The sequence below is a fragment of the Podarcis tiliguerta genome, assembly GCF_965153285.1.
Source record: "Podarcis tiliguerta genome assembly, chromosome: 6".
NCBI classification, from domain to species: Eukaryota; Metazoa; Chordata; class Lepidosauria; order Squamata; family Lacertidae; genus Podarcis; species Podarcis tiliguerta.
Genome location: NC_139539.1, coordinates 90,518,064 through 90,536,507, shown reverse-complemented (window position 1 = coordinate 90,536,507; position 18,444 = coordinate 90,518,064). Strand labels below are relative to the sequence as shown.

General features: G+C 45.9%; 1 protein-coding gene and 1 long non-coding RNA gene across 5 annotated transcripts in view; one reads left to right on the top strand and one right to left on the bottom strand.

Moving 5' to 3' along the window:
• Positions 1-220: 220 nt before the first annotated feature.
• Positions 221-9,207, bottom strand: LOC310680121. Its single transcript, XR_014512643.1, has 5 exons — positions 9,102-9,207; positions 6,904-7,863; positions 6,169-6,316; positions 1,246-3,262; positions 221-283 (listed from the first exon to the last, which is right to left on the bottom strand). It is a non-coding gene; the product is annotated as an uncharacterized lncRNA (long non-coding RNA).
• KIAA1614 overlaps positions 2,651-18,444 on the top strand; it is a 43,314-nt gene continuing 27,520 nt past the window's right edge. Inside the window, exons 1-4 of one of the 4 annotated variants that reach the window (XM_083446262.1) lie at positions 9,145-9,645; positions 9,807-9,910; positions 14,421-15,383; positions 16,904-16,967. In XM_083446262.1, coding sequence (XP_083302388.1) covers positions 14,447-15,383; positions 16,904-16,967 — 1,001 coding nt within the window. In that variant the 5' untranslated portion in view covers positions 9,145-9,645; positions 9,807-9,910; positions 14,421-14,446. Of the gene's footprint in view, positions 2,788-9,144; positions 9,646-9,784; positions 9,911-14,420; positions 15,384-16,903; positions 16,968-18,444 lie in introns of those variants that run through there. The other 3 variants (XM_083446263.1, XM_083446261.1, XM_083446260.1) reach the window with 3 other exon arrangements.

Here is an 18,444-nt window from a genome sequence, read left to right as displayed (position 1 = left end):
GGGTGGAGGTGGGTGGTGGGTGGGAAGTGTGTTAACTCCTCCAGATCTTATTATACCATTGGCCAAGGCAGCTCTTTGTCCTTCCACTCAACAGTCCCAAATGCTCTGCTCAGCCTGCTGCACCTGTCAAGGGAAAGGAGAGGAGAGCAATAAAACGTCCCAAGGTGTTGCTGGTGCAGTAGATCTGGCCAGATTTTTTTGTCTGCTATAGAAATAAGATGCAGTGAAAGTGATGATGAATTTGATCCAAGCATCCTTCCAGACCCTGACAGATATACAGACTCTGACCAAGAGGCTGAGCCAGAAAGCTGATGCCATGTGTGATTGATTTTGAAAGTCAGATTTGGAGAGATGGTGTCCTGCTTGGATCGGAGAAGGAAAGTTGGACAGACTCCCTTATGAAGGGATGCTCTGGACTTTGTGATTCGGATCTGGGCCAGGGGGAGATTGGAGTTGTGGAGGCCTTTAGCCTCAAAGGGACTTTGGAACATGTCCTGAAACACCTTTTGGACTTTAGTTCTGACTATGGAGTATGGGCTGACCTGTCGAGAAGGAATAAAGGAACTGTTAAGATGGAGTTCCCCCGGGACCTACTCCTCGGTACCAAAGGAAGGAAACTAAGAACAAGCTCAGCAGAAGATAAAGTAAAGTCTATGTATAAATATGAAGATCTGCAGAAGGGACATGGAAATGAGCTAAGAGCCTCGGATAGAAGATCACCAGGTTGATGGGCGATATAGAACTGATAGAAAGGACTGACAGAATCCGAGACCAGGGAGAAGAGACGGTGGAAGAAGATTGGAATTTTATTTTTATTTTTTTAAATCTATTCAGAGAAATGTTGTAAAATTAATGAATGTTAGGAAATGTTGGAATGAAATTACATGACTTTAGTAGAAACATTATAAGAAGTTAAGTATAAATAAATTTTAAGGTTTTGATGGTAAGATAATGTTAAAATAAATTAAGATAATTAAATGACAGAAAGCAGTGAAAGAGGGAAAGGATTTGCTAATATGGTTAATAACTGGAATACAAAAAAGGGAGGTGTGAGGAGGTCGAGGAAATAAGTTAATGAAAGATAAGGATAAATATTGGATGTGTTTTTAATTGTTTTTCTTTTTCTTTGTGTTTTGATGTATTTTTTTTGTTCTCTTTGTATGTATTTTTTATTTTTGTTCTCTTTTTTTTCTTGTGCTTTTTTTCTGTAACTTTTAAACTTCTAATAAATATTATTTAAAAAACAACAACAAGAGGCTGAGCCAGAAAGCCATGGTGGCCCTGGAATCGACAAACAACGTTCTGGTGGAAGCGCATCAGTGGTAGAAACAGCTCCAAGAAGAAAGAAGATGAAACTCCGCAAAGAGGACTCGGGTTTGCAACGTTAGATACAGGTCTTTCCCTTGCAGAACATGAAGCACTAGTATTACATCTGCTCAACAACCAAAGCTAATTTCTCCCCTCCCACTCTTCTTTCAAATCTATTTTTGCCTTTTGTATCAGAAAGGCACCCGGCCAATTTGGTTGCCAGTAAATATTGCTACAGACATTTCTGAAATCATGGTCTTTCCAACGAGCGGCTCTTGTCCAGGTCTGTTACTTTAAATGTTGTGAGGATCCTATGCCCTTTTAAAATGTGGTTTTTTTTGGGTGGGGTGGTTATTGTTTTTATTTTGATTATGTATTTTGTGGTTTCGTATTTCAGTTTTATTCTGTGAACCACTTTGAGACCTCCGGGTATAGGGCAGTATATAAATTCTAAAAATAAAAATAAAACAACAAGCCGTAAGTAGGAGGCATGGAGAAAGTGGTGGTTATAGGCATAAGTAAAATAGGCATACTCGGTCATATGAATGGCCCGCTGGTGTGGATGAAACACTGTGGATGCCAAATCATAAAATTCTGAAAGTTGTGGGTGGTGTGCTGCTGCCCCTTATTCTGATAAAAGGGGAGTGAGAAGGATAATAACATTCAGCAGAAGGCGTGTGTGTGTGGATGTGCCCATGGAGACAATTGCCCTTTTCCCTTGAGTACGTTTCAGCGCTGCATAAAGTCACAGTGCATGTACTGCAAGACCAAATGCTTGCTTTATTCAAACAACAGCAGCAAAAATTAGGACATCTAACTAACCATCTTATCCATGCCAGCTTTAAATTACACAGCGACAACTCCTCTGAACATGGTTGTAATCTTCCCCATTAGCCGGTCGCACATGTCCACTGTCAAAAATAGTCTCTGTGCTAACTCCAGTGACAAATCAGCCCTTGGTTTTCTTTAGCCTGATGAGATTTGCAAAATGGGCAGAGTATACCGGAAATTGAAACATTCCATTCTGCTGCTACAGCGGTTAGCCAAAAAAAAAGGAAAGGGGGGGGAAAGGGGGGAGAGGAAAGGAAAGGGGAAAAAACAGGCCTTGCATTTCTAGCACACTTTACCAGGACTTCTATAAAGGAGTTTCTGTTTAGGCGAGCACTTAAAGACGACAACAAAGGTGATGCTGAAGTCAACAGCCATGGATGGGGCAGGGGTGGATTAAAACAATTTCATAATCCTAGCGATTTCCCTTTTTTGATCGGGATTATGAAACCAATCATGAATATCAAAAGCTGCAGCTTAAACCAGCGACTTGGGACAGATGCCCTGCAGCTATGGACACAGCAAGAATGAAGAGAGGAGGATTCCTTTTCATTTAGGGAAAGTCTCTCGGCCCTTCTCTTCCCATTCCCCTTTCCGGTCACCTTACCGGCTGCTGGGTTTAACTGGAATGGCTGCATGATCAATATTCAGGTAAGAATTGCTTCTTTAAAACATCCACGTCGGTTTGCTGATGCGAAACAAAGCTAAAGACAAAACTATGCATTTGGGAAAGCAAGGAAAGGGTGTGTGTGTGTGTAACTTGGGGCATTTGTGTGAGCAGTGTTTTAATGCTTACAGGCAGCTATTGTTCTATTGATCCCAAAGGATAACAAGCTCAAAATTTAGAGGTGCACAAAAACCTTGGATTGGCATTTTCTGTGCTGTACTGCAATTCAAAATCTCTTCTACATCACCACATACTGGTGTAATAAAGCTGCCTGGTTTTTCATCACAGGGTAATATTTTTTTTTAAAAAAAGCTTCCTTTGATGGCCTGCTGTATCTTTGGTTATCTTATGCTTAAAACATGTTTGCACTGTGAAACAAAACCCCTCCGTCAGAATCCAATGTATGCATCCTTCTCACCAGATGACGTCTTGGCCATCTTCAGTGTTACTCTTCGGCAGCTGTATTGGGAGTTAGAAAAAGAGAATGTGCTCTAAGAAACTGGGATGGCTGTGGCGCGTCTTCTGCCCCATTTGACACCCCCAAAGTAAGAGTGTTCTAACCAGAATCAGAATGAAGACAGCAGGATCACTTGCAAGTAATTTGCTGATATACGGGTGGTTGTTCGCTGCTTTTATATGCTAACGAGGGAGCAGTAAATGTGGTGCTGTTGCCCTGTGGCACTAATAATCATTATTTTATTATTACAAATCCCATCAGCCCTGGCCAGCACAGCCAATGGTGAAGGAGGATGGCTGTTGTAGGACAGTAACAGTGGTCACGACATCGGAAGCCAGTTTAAATTGGTTTGAGAGCTGGTGTAATACAGTGGCTAAGAAGCTGAGCTATGAATCTGGAGGGCAATGGGTTTGGATCTTGCTCATCTAGCCTGGTGCGTAAATAAGCCTAAGGACCTGCAACAACCATGTATTCTTTGCCTTCCTTTGCCTCTTATTTCTCCTGTGCTGGAGTTTAGACTGTAAGCTCCTTCAGGCAGGGAACTGTCTTATTGTACTCAGTAAACCACCATGCGAATGGAAGGTGCTAGATAAACAATCACTATTCAGGGAGGTAGGAAGCTTGGGTGAATTTAGCAAGGTGTGGGGAGAGCCTTTCTAGACTGGTCCTTTTTGAGGAGGATTCGCTAGGAGAGTGGGGGAACCTTGACAGGCCAAGACTGTAGTCTTAGGTTTCAGAACATGTGCAGAGTTCTTACAAGAAAGATGTTCTGAGAGTGTGAAAGTCTTGACAGGGCTCATCTTTGGTTACCTGGAAAGGATGGTTCCAAGGAGGCAAAAGGAACCAAAGGGGCAGCTTACATAGTTATAGGAATTAGAGATGGAAACTTCTTCCTTAAGCAGAGTATAGGATCAGTGATGGAATAAACTCTATCTGATTTAAGTGGTTCTATGAGCCAAAAATCTACCAAGAGGCTGATCCCACCTTCTTAATGATTCTGCACTTCCATTAAAACAGTGTGAGTCATTTCAAACCAGCTAGCCTGTTGTGAGAAGAGAAAATATTGGTTAGCCAATATAATGCTGCCGCACCCCCCCCCCCCCAGTTTTGTGAAATATAGCTTCATCCCTATAGCTAAGGATGATGGGAATTGTAGTCCACAAAAATCTCTGGAAGGCACTATTTTGGGATTTGTCAGGGGGCTGCCTATCAACTTTTCAGTTGACACAATGCTGGGAAGAATCACATCAAGAACAGAAGTAAGATTCCAGACCATCTCAAGAACCTGAAATATTGAGCCGAAACCAACAAGATGAAATTCAGCAGTGATAAATGTAACAAAAAATAGGTGAGGTGGAATTGGGGAAAGAAACCTGGCTTGGAAGCAGTACACGTGAAAAGTATTTAGGTGTCTTCATGGATCAGCCTGTGAGCCAGCAGTGATGATGATAGAGGGGCAGTCTTAGGTTTCGTTAACACAAGTGTAATTCCAAGATCAAGCGAAGAAATAGTTATGCTATGTTCTGCGGTGGCTGGGTCACATCTAAAGTCCTGAGTCTTGGACGCCATATTTTAGAAAGGACACTGACGAAGTCAAGGATGTCCAGAAGAGGGCAACCAGTGGTTTGGATAAGTCGGTTGGAAACCAATGTTCTATGAATGGTGGAAACAGGAGAGGTAGGACTGGAGAAGATTAAGGGGAGACAATCTGCAGGGCTATCACACAGAAGAAGGAGCAGACTTGTTTTCCCTGTCGCTCTAGAAATCAGGACTAGAACCGTATTGAAGGCAAGCGGGTTCCAGCTAAGTGCTAGGTAAAAGGTAAAGGTAAAGGTACCCCTGCCCGTATGGGCCAGTCTTGACAGACTCTAGGGTTGTGCGCCCATCTCACTCAAAGAGGCCGGGGGCCAGCGCTGTCCGAAGACACTTCCGGGTCACGTGGCCAGCGTGACATCGCTGCTCTGGCGAGCCAGAGCCGCACACGGAAACGCCGTTTACCTTCCCGCTAGTAAGCGGTCCCTATTTATCTACTTGCACCCAGGGGTGCTTTCGAACTGCTAGGTTGGCAGGCGCTGGGACCGAACAGCGGGAGCGCACCCCGCCGCGGGGATTCGAACCGCCGACCTTTCGATCGGCAAGCCCTAGGCACTGAGGCTTTAACCCACAGCGCAACCCACGTCCCACAAGTGCTAGGAGGGCCTTCCAAATGGTAACAGATGTTCAGCACTGGACTGACTGGGAGCTGGTAGGCTCTGCGTTTAAGCAGAGGATGGATGGCCATCTGTCTGGGGTACAGAAGATGCATTTGGCATAGAGCAGGGGTCCCTTCCTACTAAACATTTCTCAGCCTCACCCAGCCCCCATATATGCTTGCTATGTGTCTTACCAAACAGGGGGGTCTGGAGGATTACAAGATAACCCACAAGAAGAGCTTCAGTCACACACAAAGCTATGTGAACTTATTGTTTGCAGCCTTTGTAGCAACACGAGGCCACTGCGTATTCTGGGTGCATCCATAAGGCTCCTAGGCTACAGCTGCACCTATAGCTTAAGGTACATTTCTTATTATCACAGTTGAACTAGAAAAACCTCCAGCATTACCTATTACATTTTGTAGTTCTGCAGTAGCACATAAAGGGTGGTCAGATCTCTGGACAGGAGAGAACACAGAATGCTGCTTTGTCTGCCTTGCTCTTCTTATTGCGCACAAGGGAAATTGGGCTGTTTAGGAAGCAACCAGGGAAGTATTTAAACAAGAGATCAATATGAATTCCCTGGGAGAAATAAAGAAAAGACTCTTGACCCCACATGGCAGTCTTTGGATTCAAAGTCTGAGTTATTGGTCCGGAAAACTAGCAAATTTTAACGTGGATTTTATGCCTTAAGCCTCACTAGGTTCAGGACGTACCAGAACGTAGATGCAGGGAAGATTATCCTGGCAAGCAGGCTTTCTCTTTCTACAGCAAGTGCTTTAAATAAAGGCCCTTCCTTCCACGGACTAATCACATCCAATTGTAGCCTTAGCAGTGCTTTTGTTCCTTGCTTGCAGGCAGCAGCTGAGAGGGGGAAGCAATTTTGGAAGAGAGCTGTTAACTTTGCAGGGTTGCAAGGCACGTCAGGAGCACTGTTCTACCCTTTGTAACCAATAAAGGTAAAGGTAAAGGTACCCCTGCCCGTACGGGCCAGTCTTGACAGACTCTAGGGTTGTGCGCCCATCTCACTCAAGAGGCCGGGGGCCAGCGCTGTCCGGAGACACTTCCGGGTCACGTGGCCAGTGTGACACCGCTGCTCTGGAGAGACAGAGCCGCACACGGAAACGCCGTTTACCTTCCCGCTAGTAAGCGGTCCCTATTTATCTACTTGCACCCGGGAGTGCTTTCGAACTGCTAGGTTGGCAGGCGCTGGGACCAAACAACGGGAGCACACCCTGCCGCGGGGATTCGAACCGCCGACCTTTCGACCGGCAAGCCCTAGGCACTGAGGCTTTTACCCACAGCGCCACCCGCGTCCCTTTTGTAGCCAATACTGGTCTCCAAAGGGGCCGGTCGACTCTGGACTCTGCAGGCTCTGGTTCTGCCAAGTTCAACCTGCCACATGACAGGCTCTGCCCATTCCTCTTCATACTCTTAACTCTTCTCCTGACCTTCCAGTTGCCTCTAGGCTGCCGTTGACCCACCTCTTTCTGCCAGCAAAGGCTGGTCCATTAGGGCAATTGGTGCCCTTTCCTGCCAATCAGCTTCCTCCTTCTCGGGCTCAGTGATGTGCCGTAGAACTCAGGAAAATGGGGACAAAACTAGAATTACAGTTGGCTCTGCCTGTCATTTATAATAATAATTTATTATTTGTACCCCGTCCATCTGGCTGGGTTTCCCCAGCCACTCTGGGCGGCTTCCAACAAAGATTAAAAATACATTAAAGTGTCGCACATTAAAAACTTCCCTGAACAGGGCTGCCTTCAGATGTCTTCTAAATGTTAGGTAGTTGTTTATCTCTTTGACATCTGATGGGAAGGTGTTCCACAGGGCGGGTGCCACTACCGAGAAGGCCCTCTGCCTGGCTCCCTGTAGCTTTGCTTCTCGCAATGAGGGAACCGCCAGAAGGCCCTCGGCGCTGGACCTTGGTGTCTGGGCTGAACAATGGGGGTGGAGATGCTCCTTCAGGTATACTGGGCAGAGGCTCTGGCTCCACATACATGCTGGGCTCCCTGCTTTTTCTGCCCCGCCCCCCAAATCCCACGGACACCCCCCTCCACTGCTTTCTTGCTCAGCCTATTTCTTTCCTGGCTCCTCTAGCTTTGCCATTGCCAATGGGGCCAGTACTCACCATTACTTGAGAAGACTGGACTGTGGAACTCCCTGCCAAGAGACTGGGAGGCCTCTTTTGCCCCTTCTCTGACAGCCTGTTGCTGCTGTGCAAAAACATTAGAGGCAGGCGCTTAATCTGCCCATCTGTTCTTTTTCATTCCCTTGCCTTGTTCATGGAAGTCTTCTATCTGCTGCCTCTTTTCTTTGTTGCTGCTGCCTTTTAATTTTTTTCCATTGTTTAGCAGGATTTAGATCGTACACTAGCTTGAGCATCTCTTTAAATGGAAAGGTAGCATCTTCTTTAAATAATAAATAATTTCAACGTTTTATCTTAAGCATCTCAAATTGCTTTCGAGCTTATCCGTTTCAAAGCATTTTCAAAGCTCTTACACATCTTATTAAAACGTCCAAAAGAATTGGATTTTTTTGCTTTTATATTGCATCCCACCCCCCCACCCCCGCCACGAACTGCCCTGAGAGCTTTGGATGAAGGGTTGTATACAAATTTAATAAATAATCATCATCATCATATCCAGAGAGACAACAAGAGAGCTGTGCCTCTGTATGTTTTGGAATAATGTCGCTTTTTAAGAAGATCAGTCCTACGAACGAGTGCAAAAGCTGCAGGCCGCATCCTTGCAGAGCCCTGAACTTCGGCTCAAAGCAAAACTCGGAGTGTATAAATATGGAGAGACTCACCTGGTACTACCATTACATATCTATAGGTGCAACGGGAAAACATTCTTCTTTACCATGGGTGTAGACAGGATTTTGTTTTGGGGGGCAGCCTTTATGTTGGGGGGAGGGCAGAACCGAATTATGTGCAATGCAGTTGATCAGTTAAAGTTAAATAGCCAGCTGTTCTCTTTGGCGGTATCCTGAGAATGCCCTCGCCCATCTTTTTAGGACCACTATTGTTTGAGACAGAAGCATCCCATCATCATTATTTATTGAATTTATATACCGCCCTATAACTGGAGGTCTTGGGGCAGTTCTTTCCCTGGGGAGCTTTAGATAAAGGGCAGAATAGTCACAGCAATAATAATTAGTAATACTAATAATAATTCTTTTTCAGCCTCCCCCCTTCTCCTCCTCCAGAGAGCGGACTTTGCATAATAATAATAATAATAATAATAATAATTCAGCCTCCCCCTTCTCTTCAGAGCGGACTTCGCATAATAATAATAATTTTTCAGCCTCCCCCTTTCTCTTCAGAGCGGAGATATAATAATAATAATAATAATAATAATAATAATAATAATAATTATTATTATTATTATTATTATTATTATTATTATTATTATTCAGCCTCCCCCTTCTCTTCAGAGCGTACTTCGCATAATAATAGTAATAATAATAATAATAATAATAATAATAATAATAATAATAATAATTCTTTTTCAGCCTCCCCCCTTCTCTTCAGAGCGGACTTCGCATAATAATAATAATAATAATAATAATAATAATAATTCTTTTTCAGCTTCCCCCGCTTCTCCTCCGGAGAGCGGCCTTCGCCTCCTGCCTCGTCGTCCCCAACCTCCGAAGTCTTTTCCAACTCGAGCCATCATCTCCCTGAGAGAGAGAAGGGCGCATTCCTGAAGGGCAGCCAGCGGCCGCTGAGAGAGAGCGAGAGCCAGCCCGCTTCCTCCCTCCTCCTCCTCCGCCATCCCTCCCTCCCTTCTCCGGGGTTTCGGGAGCGAGCAGCGGCCTCCCAGCTTCGCCCCCCTCAGCCGCCTCGCCAGAGCCTCGGCCTCCCTGCCGGCCCAGCCGCGGCCTAGTCGTGAGCGGGAGTGCCGGGCTCGCGTTCCCCGGCATGCCGCTTCTCAGCTCCCAAGGGCGCAGGGGGGTTTGCCTGGCTGGGGAAAGAGGCCGAGTGATCCTCCCTACATCTTGAGGCCCTGCTTTTTTTGGGCGCCCTCGTTTCCTAAGCGTGTGCTTTTTTATATTATATGTGTACATAAAAGGATATTTATACGTGCATCTTCTTTGGGCACCCCTAAGCGTGTGCTATATATATATATATATATGCATGTACAAAACGATATTTGTATTGGCATTTTCTCTCACTGGCCCACGAGGAGGTGAATGAAGTGAGAAGAGACTCCTGGTTTTCTTCAGGGGATGCTAAGGGCTCAAGAAAAGTCCCTTTTGCCTTTCTGAGCGGCTGCTCCGTCCTTTCAGGTCTTCCGCTGGATCCAGTCGGTGCAAAACTATCTCTCGGGTCTTGGATGGATTTGGGGAGAATGCCTTCGCAGAGCTGCGAGTCCCGGACTCAGTTGCGCAGGCTGCAGCCGTGCCCATTTCCCCCTCGAGGAAAGTGAAGGGCAGCCGGCCGGAGAAGGCTTGGTGAGCACAAATCTCCTCCGTTTTTCCTCTTTGGATTGCAAATTCCAGGGGGTGCTCTTGTGGGCTTTGCGCTCCCTGGACTTGAATGCATGCGCAAGCAGAAGCTTCCTACCGTGGCAGTTACAAATGATGCTCTTGTGCGCCATGCGCTCCCTAGGCTTGCTTGCTGACTTCAATGCATCAATAGGAGTATAGCATCTAGATCAAGGGAAGTAATAGTGCCACTGTATTCTGCTCTGGTCAGACCTCACCTGGAGTGTCCAGTTCTGGGCACCACAGTTCAAGAAGGACACTGACAAACTGGAACGTGTCCAGAGGAGGGCAACCAAAATGGTCAAAGGCCTGGAAACGATGCCTTATGAGGAATGGCTAAGGGAGCTGGGCATGTTTAGCCTGGAGAAGAGGAGGTTAAGGGGTGATATGATAGCCATGTTCAAATATATAAAAGGATGTCACATAGAGGAGGGAGAAAGGTTGTTTTCTGCTGCTCCAGAGAAGCGGACACGGAGCAATGGATCCAAACTACAAGAAAGAAGATTCCGCCTAAACATTAGGAAGAACTTCCTGACAGTAAGAGCTGTTCGACGGTGGAATTTGCTGCCAAGGAGTGTGGTGGAGTCTCCTTCTTTGGAGGTCTTTAAGCAGAGGCTTGACAACCATATGTCAGGAGTGCTCTGATGGTGTTTCCTGCTTGGCAGGGGGTTGGACTCGATGGCCCTTGTGGTCTCTTCCAATTCTATGATTCTATGAGTAGAGGTTTCGTACCATGGTACAGTGGTACCTCTGGTTGCAAACGGAGGCCCGTTCACAACATGAGCAGAACGCAACCCGCGTCTGCATGTGCCGTGATTCGCTGCTTCAGCACATGCGCGTGATGCCATTTTGTGTGTCTGCGCATGCGCGAGCGGCGAAACCCGGAAGTAACCCTTTCTGGTACTTCCGGGTCGCTGCGGGATGCAACCTGAAAACGCTCAACCTGAAGCAAACACAACATGAGGTATGACTGTACTGTAGTTAGAAATGATGCTCTTGTGGGCTTTGCGCTCCCTAGACTTGAATGCATGCGTAAGTAGAAGCTTCCTACCATGGCAGTTAGAAATGAGGCTGGGGCTCAGATGGAGAAAGTGAGGCAACAGCTGCTGGCTCCAGAATTGGGTTGTGTGTGAGCGAGATGGTGGTTCGGCAAGGCAAGTTGACCGGTCCCGAACCTCAAACAAAGTCGGTTTGAAACCAAGAGCTCGGTCTCATCGGTCTGACTTTCTACAGCAGTGGCTCTCAAAGGGTGCGGTGTGCCACATTGGTGTGGCAGGAGGACGGGATGGCAAAAGTGGAATAGCCATGCTGTGTAGCACCATCGTCTTGCATTTTTCATTGCAGGGATGGTTTCTAGGAAGAACTCTCGTTCTTTCCCTCTCGGTTTGCTGTGATTAGTGTCCCTGAGCCAGTCTGGGGGCAGCTATTAAGTGTTTCAGAACGCCCCCAGCCAATCACATCATTTGTTTGCAGAAACCATGGTTTGTAGCGTTGCGTGAACATGGCCATGGTTTCCTCTGTCTTGAATACAAGGTTAGCAATTGACTGTAGCTACACGCAGCTTGCATTGGCTTCTGACACATTCTCCGTTAAACCGCGTTGCCCTGTTCTAAATCCGAATTGTGCATAATAGGCAGTGGGACGGTGCAAAAGTAATAAGGAAACTGTTCTTTTCCATGCCTTTGAAAAGAGCGGCATGAACATGCCGGTTGCCATGGGCACAGTGCTCCTTTTTCATGCTTGCCTGCTTGTCGCCGCTAGAACAGCAGCAAGCGGGAAAAGAAGCTCTTAATTCCATGGCCCCCTCCTTTGCAAACCTTTTTCCAACCCGGAGTATATTTCAGATGTTTAAAGCAGGCTGTGGACGTTGTTGAGATAGCTTTGTTGGAGATGGCTGTGGAAGTTGATAACTGGGAGAGGTGCTGCTGAGAATGTGTGAAGAGGCTGGATATTTAGGAGACTCAAAAGGGCCCTGCAGCTCTGTTTTGCCCCCTCCCTCAGTGCTGTAGCATAAAAACTGCAAGTTTTGTAGTACCGTTTTACTTCCTGGCCAGATTATCCATGGATTGGGGAAATCCAAATTTAGCAGGTGGAAAGTGTGGATTGCCGCTTGGATGAGGAGGATGTTTCGTAGATGTGACAAAAAAAGAGACACAAGATGTTTCTAAATCTACATTAAACGCCAGTGTGGTGTAGTGGTTAAGAGCGGTAGTCACGTAATCTGGGTAACCGGGTTCGCGTCTCCGCTCCTCCACATGCAGCTGCTGGGTGACCTTGGGCCAGTCACACTTCTCTGAAGTCTCTCAGCCCCACTCACCTCACAGAGTGTTTGTTGTGGGGGAGGAAGGGAAAAGGAGATTGTTAGCCACTTTGAGACTCCTTAACGGGAGTGAAAGGCGGGATATCAAATCCAAACTCTTCTTCTTCTTCTTCAGTGCTGATGAGACCTTAAGAAGGGGTGAGTTGCTTTTTGGGGGATTAATTGTGCCCCAAAGCACCACTCCTGAGAAACAAGAAAAGTAACTCAGCAAGACCCAAAATTATTCTTCCTCCTACTTACTGTGTTAGGATTTTGCTGTGAGCCATTCTCGAGTCAGAGAGGTCTGACTAGAGAAAGAGAGAGATCTCTCTAGTAGAGAGATCTGCACTATCTGTTATTTCTATGTGATGGAACATGGAAAATTATTCTGTGAATTCCTTACATCTGGAAAGCCAGCAGTTGTACTAAGCTCACTGTGACAGCTACTAGCTACGATATAGCAGGGCCTTCTCTATCCCATGATTTTGCCAAAATTAAAGGGGGGGACCAATTTTTTTGCTATTGGTCGGAATATCTTTTCTTCCAAAGACTCTCTTTGCTTTTTAAAAAAAGGAAGTTTCTGGGTAGAGTTCATACTGTTTTTGAAACACTTTGCAAAATCTCAGGAATTAAGTGTGGATCTGAATGAGGTGCAAAACAATCAGGATTGTGTGTGTTGTGATTCTGCAGGCATGCAGTAAAAACGTGCATTGTAGTCCTACTTAGAATTAAGAGCCATTGAATTAAATGAGACTTGCTCCAAGGTGAATGCATTTAAGATTCCAGCCATGAAATGTGGTTTGGGATGCAGAATGGGCCTTTCTGAGGTTCTCTGCTTTCATTTGCAAAACAAGGAAGTTTCTTTCAGCTGCTAATAGATATATGCTTCAAAGAATGGCTGCTTAAAAACCAGAGTGCTGGCTGAATAAATGACCAGCTGGCTATGAGCAGGTCTTCAGTGCCCTGCAAAACTCCTTGCACTTTCATATGACTGAGCAAAACCAGAATATATTAGGCAAAATAATAAAACTGAAAACTAAATTATGTTAAATTGCTGTTCGCTCTATTTACATAATGCATGTAGGCTGTAAGATTCTGCTTTTCTTGACAGAAAATCTGGATTATGATTTGGCTATGTAGTAAATATGACCCTGGGAGTGACTACAGAGTGGGCCTTTAATTCTCATCCTTCCTGCTTTTCTGTCCCCGTAGTTGGAGAGAACAGAATAAATAGTGTAAAATTAACGAAATACATAAATTTGCACAATTTAGGCAGGATTTATTTTGTGCAGAATTTTGGTTATCTTGAATAATTATGGATATTTGAGTGCAGAGCATGAAACCCTCTAACTGGGTCCCTCTTAGGTTGGCCAGATGGAAAAGAGAACAGAGGTATTGCACCTTTGATAATTCCCAATTCTATTTTTTTTTAATAATTAATTTTTATTCAATTTCCAATAAACATTCTATCCAAATTTAACATTCGCCTTATACATATACATCTTTTGGACTTCCCTCAGCCTATTTGACAATTCTCCATATTATCACTACATCTCACATTTCGTAAATTTATATTGCACTTTACCACTCTTAATCTTAACCTATCTTTCAAACAACATTTCATTCAATCTTTTTCACAAAGCTTCTTGAAAGCCAACAAGCGTTAGTTGTTCCTCACATACATTTTTGATATTTTCTGTAAATTTATTCCAGTCCTCGGAAAATCTCTGATCGCGTTGGTTCCTTATTTTCCCAGTCAATTTGTCCATCTCTGCATATTCCATCAACTTCATTCTCCATTCTTCCTTGGTCGGCATTTCTTCCTGCTTCCATTTCTGGGCCATCAAAATTCTTGCTGCTGTCACTGCATACCTAAATAGTTTCACATCATTCCTTCTAATATCATTCCCTATTATTCCTAATAGAAATGCTTCTGGTTTCTTAATAAAGGTATATTTCAACATTTTCTTCATCTCATTATAAATCATTTCCCAGAAGCATTTCACTTTCTTACATTCCCACCACATAATTCCCAATTCTAGACAACTATTAAAGTTGCAGGGGCCCTGTCCTCTTTTGCATCTAGCCAATCCTGCCCCCTGGTAAGGCCCTTCAGACAATGTTCTCTTGCCCAGCAAGCGCATTGAAACGTCTGTTATTGTTTCCCCCACCAAAAAGGTACCTCACCACCTGGAAGTGGGAGCATGGAAGGGAATTTCGCTACTGAAAAGAGAAGGACGCTGAACACCTTGAAGCAATGTGTCAGAAATATTCCTAGAGCGAAACAGCCCCCCGAGAACATTGATGATACCGGGGAGCATTGTCTCAACGGGCCATCCTGGGTTCCACTGGGGCTGCTGCGGGATACAAGCAAGGGCACTTCTGTTCTGGAGTCCAAAGTTAAAGCTCTGAAAGAGAAGAGGAGTGCCGTCCACAAGCAGGCGGAGGCAGCACCCCAGGAGCGGGCTTCTCCCAAAAAGGCCAAGGCCCGGAAAGGGAAGCCGCTGACGGAGCCTGCTCCTCAGGATGCTGTGGTGGAACCTCAGGCCCAGATCCGCACCTACCTGACAGATGTGCTGCTGGACAGCACTGACTACCCACGTCTCAAGCAGGAGGGATCTCAAGGGGCGGTACGTACAAGCCTGCTTGTTGACGAATTTGAACCTCTGAAGGGGTCTAAGGCGGCAGAAGAGCCTGCAAGCATGGGCTGGAGCTCATCCGAGGCATTCCAGAGGCTTCCAGGAAGCGACAGGACGGATAAAAGGGCCTCGTCAGGAAACGCAAAAAGGGCGTCGCAAAATGGCCTCTGTGGGGCCAGCTCCTTAAAGGACCTTTCCTTCAACCAGAAATGTTTTGAGGATGGTATGGATTTTGAAAGCGGTCCTTTTCTCCACAAAGACGACGCCTGTGGGGCGGGAACGACCGGCCGCCTTTGGCGAACCGAGAGCTGGGATAGTCTCTGCAGCGGCGGAAGCAATGCCAGCACCCTGTCCCTGGCAGAGAGAGTGGAGAGGAACCGGTCGATGCTGCAGGAAATGTTGAGCGCGACGCAGTTTAATAGCCATTCCTTGCGGGAGCTGCATACTCTGCGCCGTCACAAGAAGGATGGCCCACGCCATGGGAGAGATGGGCCCAGGAACGGTATGTGCAAGAAGGGTGAGGAGGTTTCCAGAAACCGAACAGGATTTGCAACTTGGATTGGTAGTAGTGGGGAGAAATACTGTAAGAGCTCAGAAAGTACCATATTTTTTGTTCTATAAGACTCACTTTTTCCCTCCTAAAAAGTAAGGGGAAATGTGTGTGCGTCTTATGGAGCGAATGCAGGCTGCACAGCTATCCCAGAAGCCAGAACAGCAAGAGGGATTGCTGCTTTCACTGCGCAGCGATCCCTCTTGCTGTTCTGGCTTCTGAGATTCAGAATACAGTGGTGCCCCGCAAGACGAATGCCTCGCAAGATGGAAAACCCGCTAGACGAAAGGGTTTTCCGTTTTGGAGGTGCTTCGCAAAACGAATTTCCTATGGGCTTGCTTCGCAAGACGAAAATGTCTTGCGAGTTGCTGCGATTTTTTTTCACTCCCCACCCCCTTTTTCTAAGGCACTAAGCTGCTAATAGCCTTTTAGCAGCTAATCCGCTAATCCCTTAAGCCTTTAATAGCCGCTAATAGCGCTAATCCGCTAATGGGGTTGCTTCACAAGACGAAAAAACCGCTAGACGAAGAGACTCACTGAGCGGATTCTTTTCGTCTTGCGATCACCACTGTATTTTTTTTCTTGTTTTTCTCCTCCAAAAACTAGGTGCGTCTTGTGGTCTGGTGCACCTTATAGAGTGAAAAATACAGTAATTGTGGGGATGGGCTAAGATTTTTGTCACAACAACGGCATGTGAGAGGGGGCTGAATAGGTTTAACCTCCCCCCCCCCCCCGCAAATATCCCAACAAAAATGTCCCCTTCTCTGCTACTGTTAGCCCCAAGAAGGAAGCTTCCACTGGCGCCAATGGGAACCAACTTCCTGGGGCTAATAGTAAGCACATACTCTCTCAAGAACGATAAGTCCCAGGATACCTCAGTTGCTGCTGGTATTTTCTTTGTACTGGCAGGAGGAGCCTGCAGGTTTTGGCTGCTGGCTGGCAGCAGGAGGGAAGGACAAGTCCCATAATAATCAGGGACACTGAGGTCCCAGGGCAGTAGGAGCCAAGACTATTAATAGGATTTGCAAGCCCAAGCATATATGTGCGTAAATGAGTTAGGCCTCCGGTCTTCGGAGTGCAACAGTCATTAAATTTGAGAGGCCAGGAGCAGTTTCTCAAGGACGTTTATCGCCCATGGAATAATTACTATATATGTATGCCATGTCTTGCAGTCAGATCAGGCAGCTGGAAATATACAAAGGGGCCTAAAGAATACCAAGAGCCCATTCTTTTCCCCCACCCAAAAAGCAGGTATACAAGTTTGTATAAAGCCTAGAGTAGGATGCTTGGGTGATGCAGAATTGGGACACTAAGAGCAGAATTGGGCCCAAATCTTTGGGGGGTGAGGAACGCTGAATATAAATAGCCTTTTCTCTGTGTGAGATGTGTGTTTTCACACACACCGTGCTGCATTTCATGTGGCTAAAGTATACACAATAATAACATGTACTTCTCTTGTCCTGTGTCTACAGAGATTCTGGCAAATGATGTAGACTGGGATTCTGGAGTTTCGTTACAAGATTCTGGAGGCTACCGGTAAGAGTTCAGTGTCCTCATTCCCCTGCTAAGGCAAGGAGACACACTCAAAAAATGCTGATAGCCATTTCTAACTTAGGACTTCACACTGGCGTTGACTGCGTGTTTGCAGCTGTTTGTGTTCCCATTTGATTTGTGGTTCCCCAGATTCTTTTAGGGAAAAGATGTGCTTTAAATGATTGGTTCTAATCCCCACCCCCAAGACTGCTTGAATATTGATGAGGGTCAATGCAGACCACTTAATGATTTTTCTGCCCGTTGCAGCAATTACAATACGCCATGCTAGATGGTGTACAATTTTTAATAGCATTTTTATAGCTTCTTTCATTTCTTATATATTGTATTTTATAGAATTCAAATTGTAATGCAATAAAATACGAAGGAAGAAATAAAAATACAACTAAAAGTCAGTGAGAACATATGGATATTCCATCTCCCATCTTCAACCACAAATCCACAGACGTGCCACAGGCCGCACTTTGGGAACCGCTGCTTCAAATTACGCTGTGGATGCAACGAGAGAGTGGTTTGCTTAAAGGCCATCGTAGTTGGTTTGTTGCTGAAAACAACATTACCGCCCCCCGGGCAAAACATCTGGGAAATTTTGAACTGAAATTACACAAGGGGCTTCTGCACATCATCGGGGGAGTGTTTTCTCTGTAAAACAGCAGTCGGCTTCATTGTGCTGCTGCTCCTTCCGAAAAAAACTCAGCAGAGCAAGATGCGAGCCTCCGTGTGTGCGTCGCGAGGTGTGCAGGCTGCAGTGAAAGAGTTAAGCTCAGGCCAGCTGAAGTGAGTCTGTGAGCGGATTAAAATAATCACGAAGATTAGGGTGAAGACCAATAGGGGAAGGGTTTGAGCGAGAGGCATGTTGAGTGTGCAGAGAGAAATGGGTCACATGGTGAATGAGTGAAAGCTTTAAGATGGTGGACCCCCCCCCCCCAACCACCCACCCACCCCTTTCCTTTTCTAGTGTGGCAGTGCTCAGAAGACGGGAAGGGATAAAGAAAACCATTGCAGGCTGATGCTTGGCGCACCATTGCAGGCTGATGTTTGGCGCTTTGGACTTTGCACCTAGATGGAGGGATTGCCGGCTATTCACATCCTATGAGGTCTGGTTTCTGCCTTGAGGGCAGCTTTGGATTGAAAGGACTGCAAAAAGCCACCCTCTGGGTCTCTTTGTTCCAGCCCGCCATCCCTAGCTCATGTGGAGCTCTGACCCTCCACCTCCTCCTCCCCATTGCTAACCAACTCCAAGGACCTCCCAACAACCTGTGCCATTCAAAGTTGAAACCCTAAGCCTCTGGTGGTTTCCTGGACAGGCCACCGGTGGCCTTTGTCCCCTGCTAATGGCCCATCCAGTTAGCTCTGCCTGATCTGGCTTAGCTTGTTAGCATAAGTAAATCTAGGGGTGTTGCACGTTTGGCAAAATTTAACCAAACCTTGATTAATTCTAGCCCTCCCCCTAACTCATAAC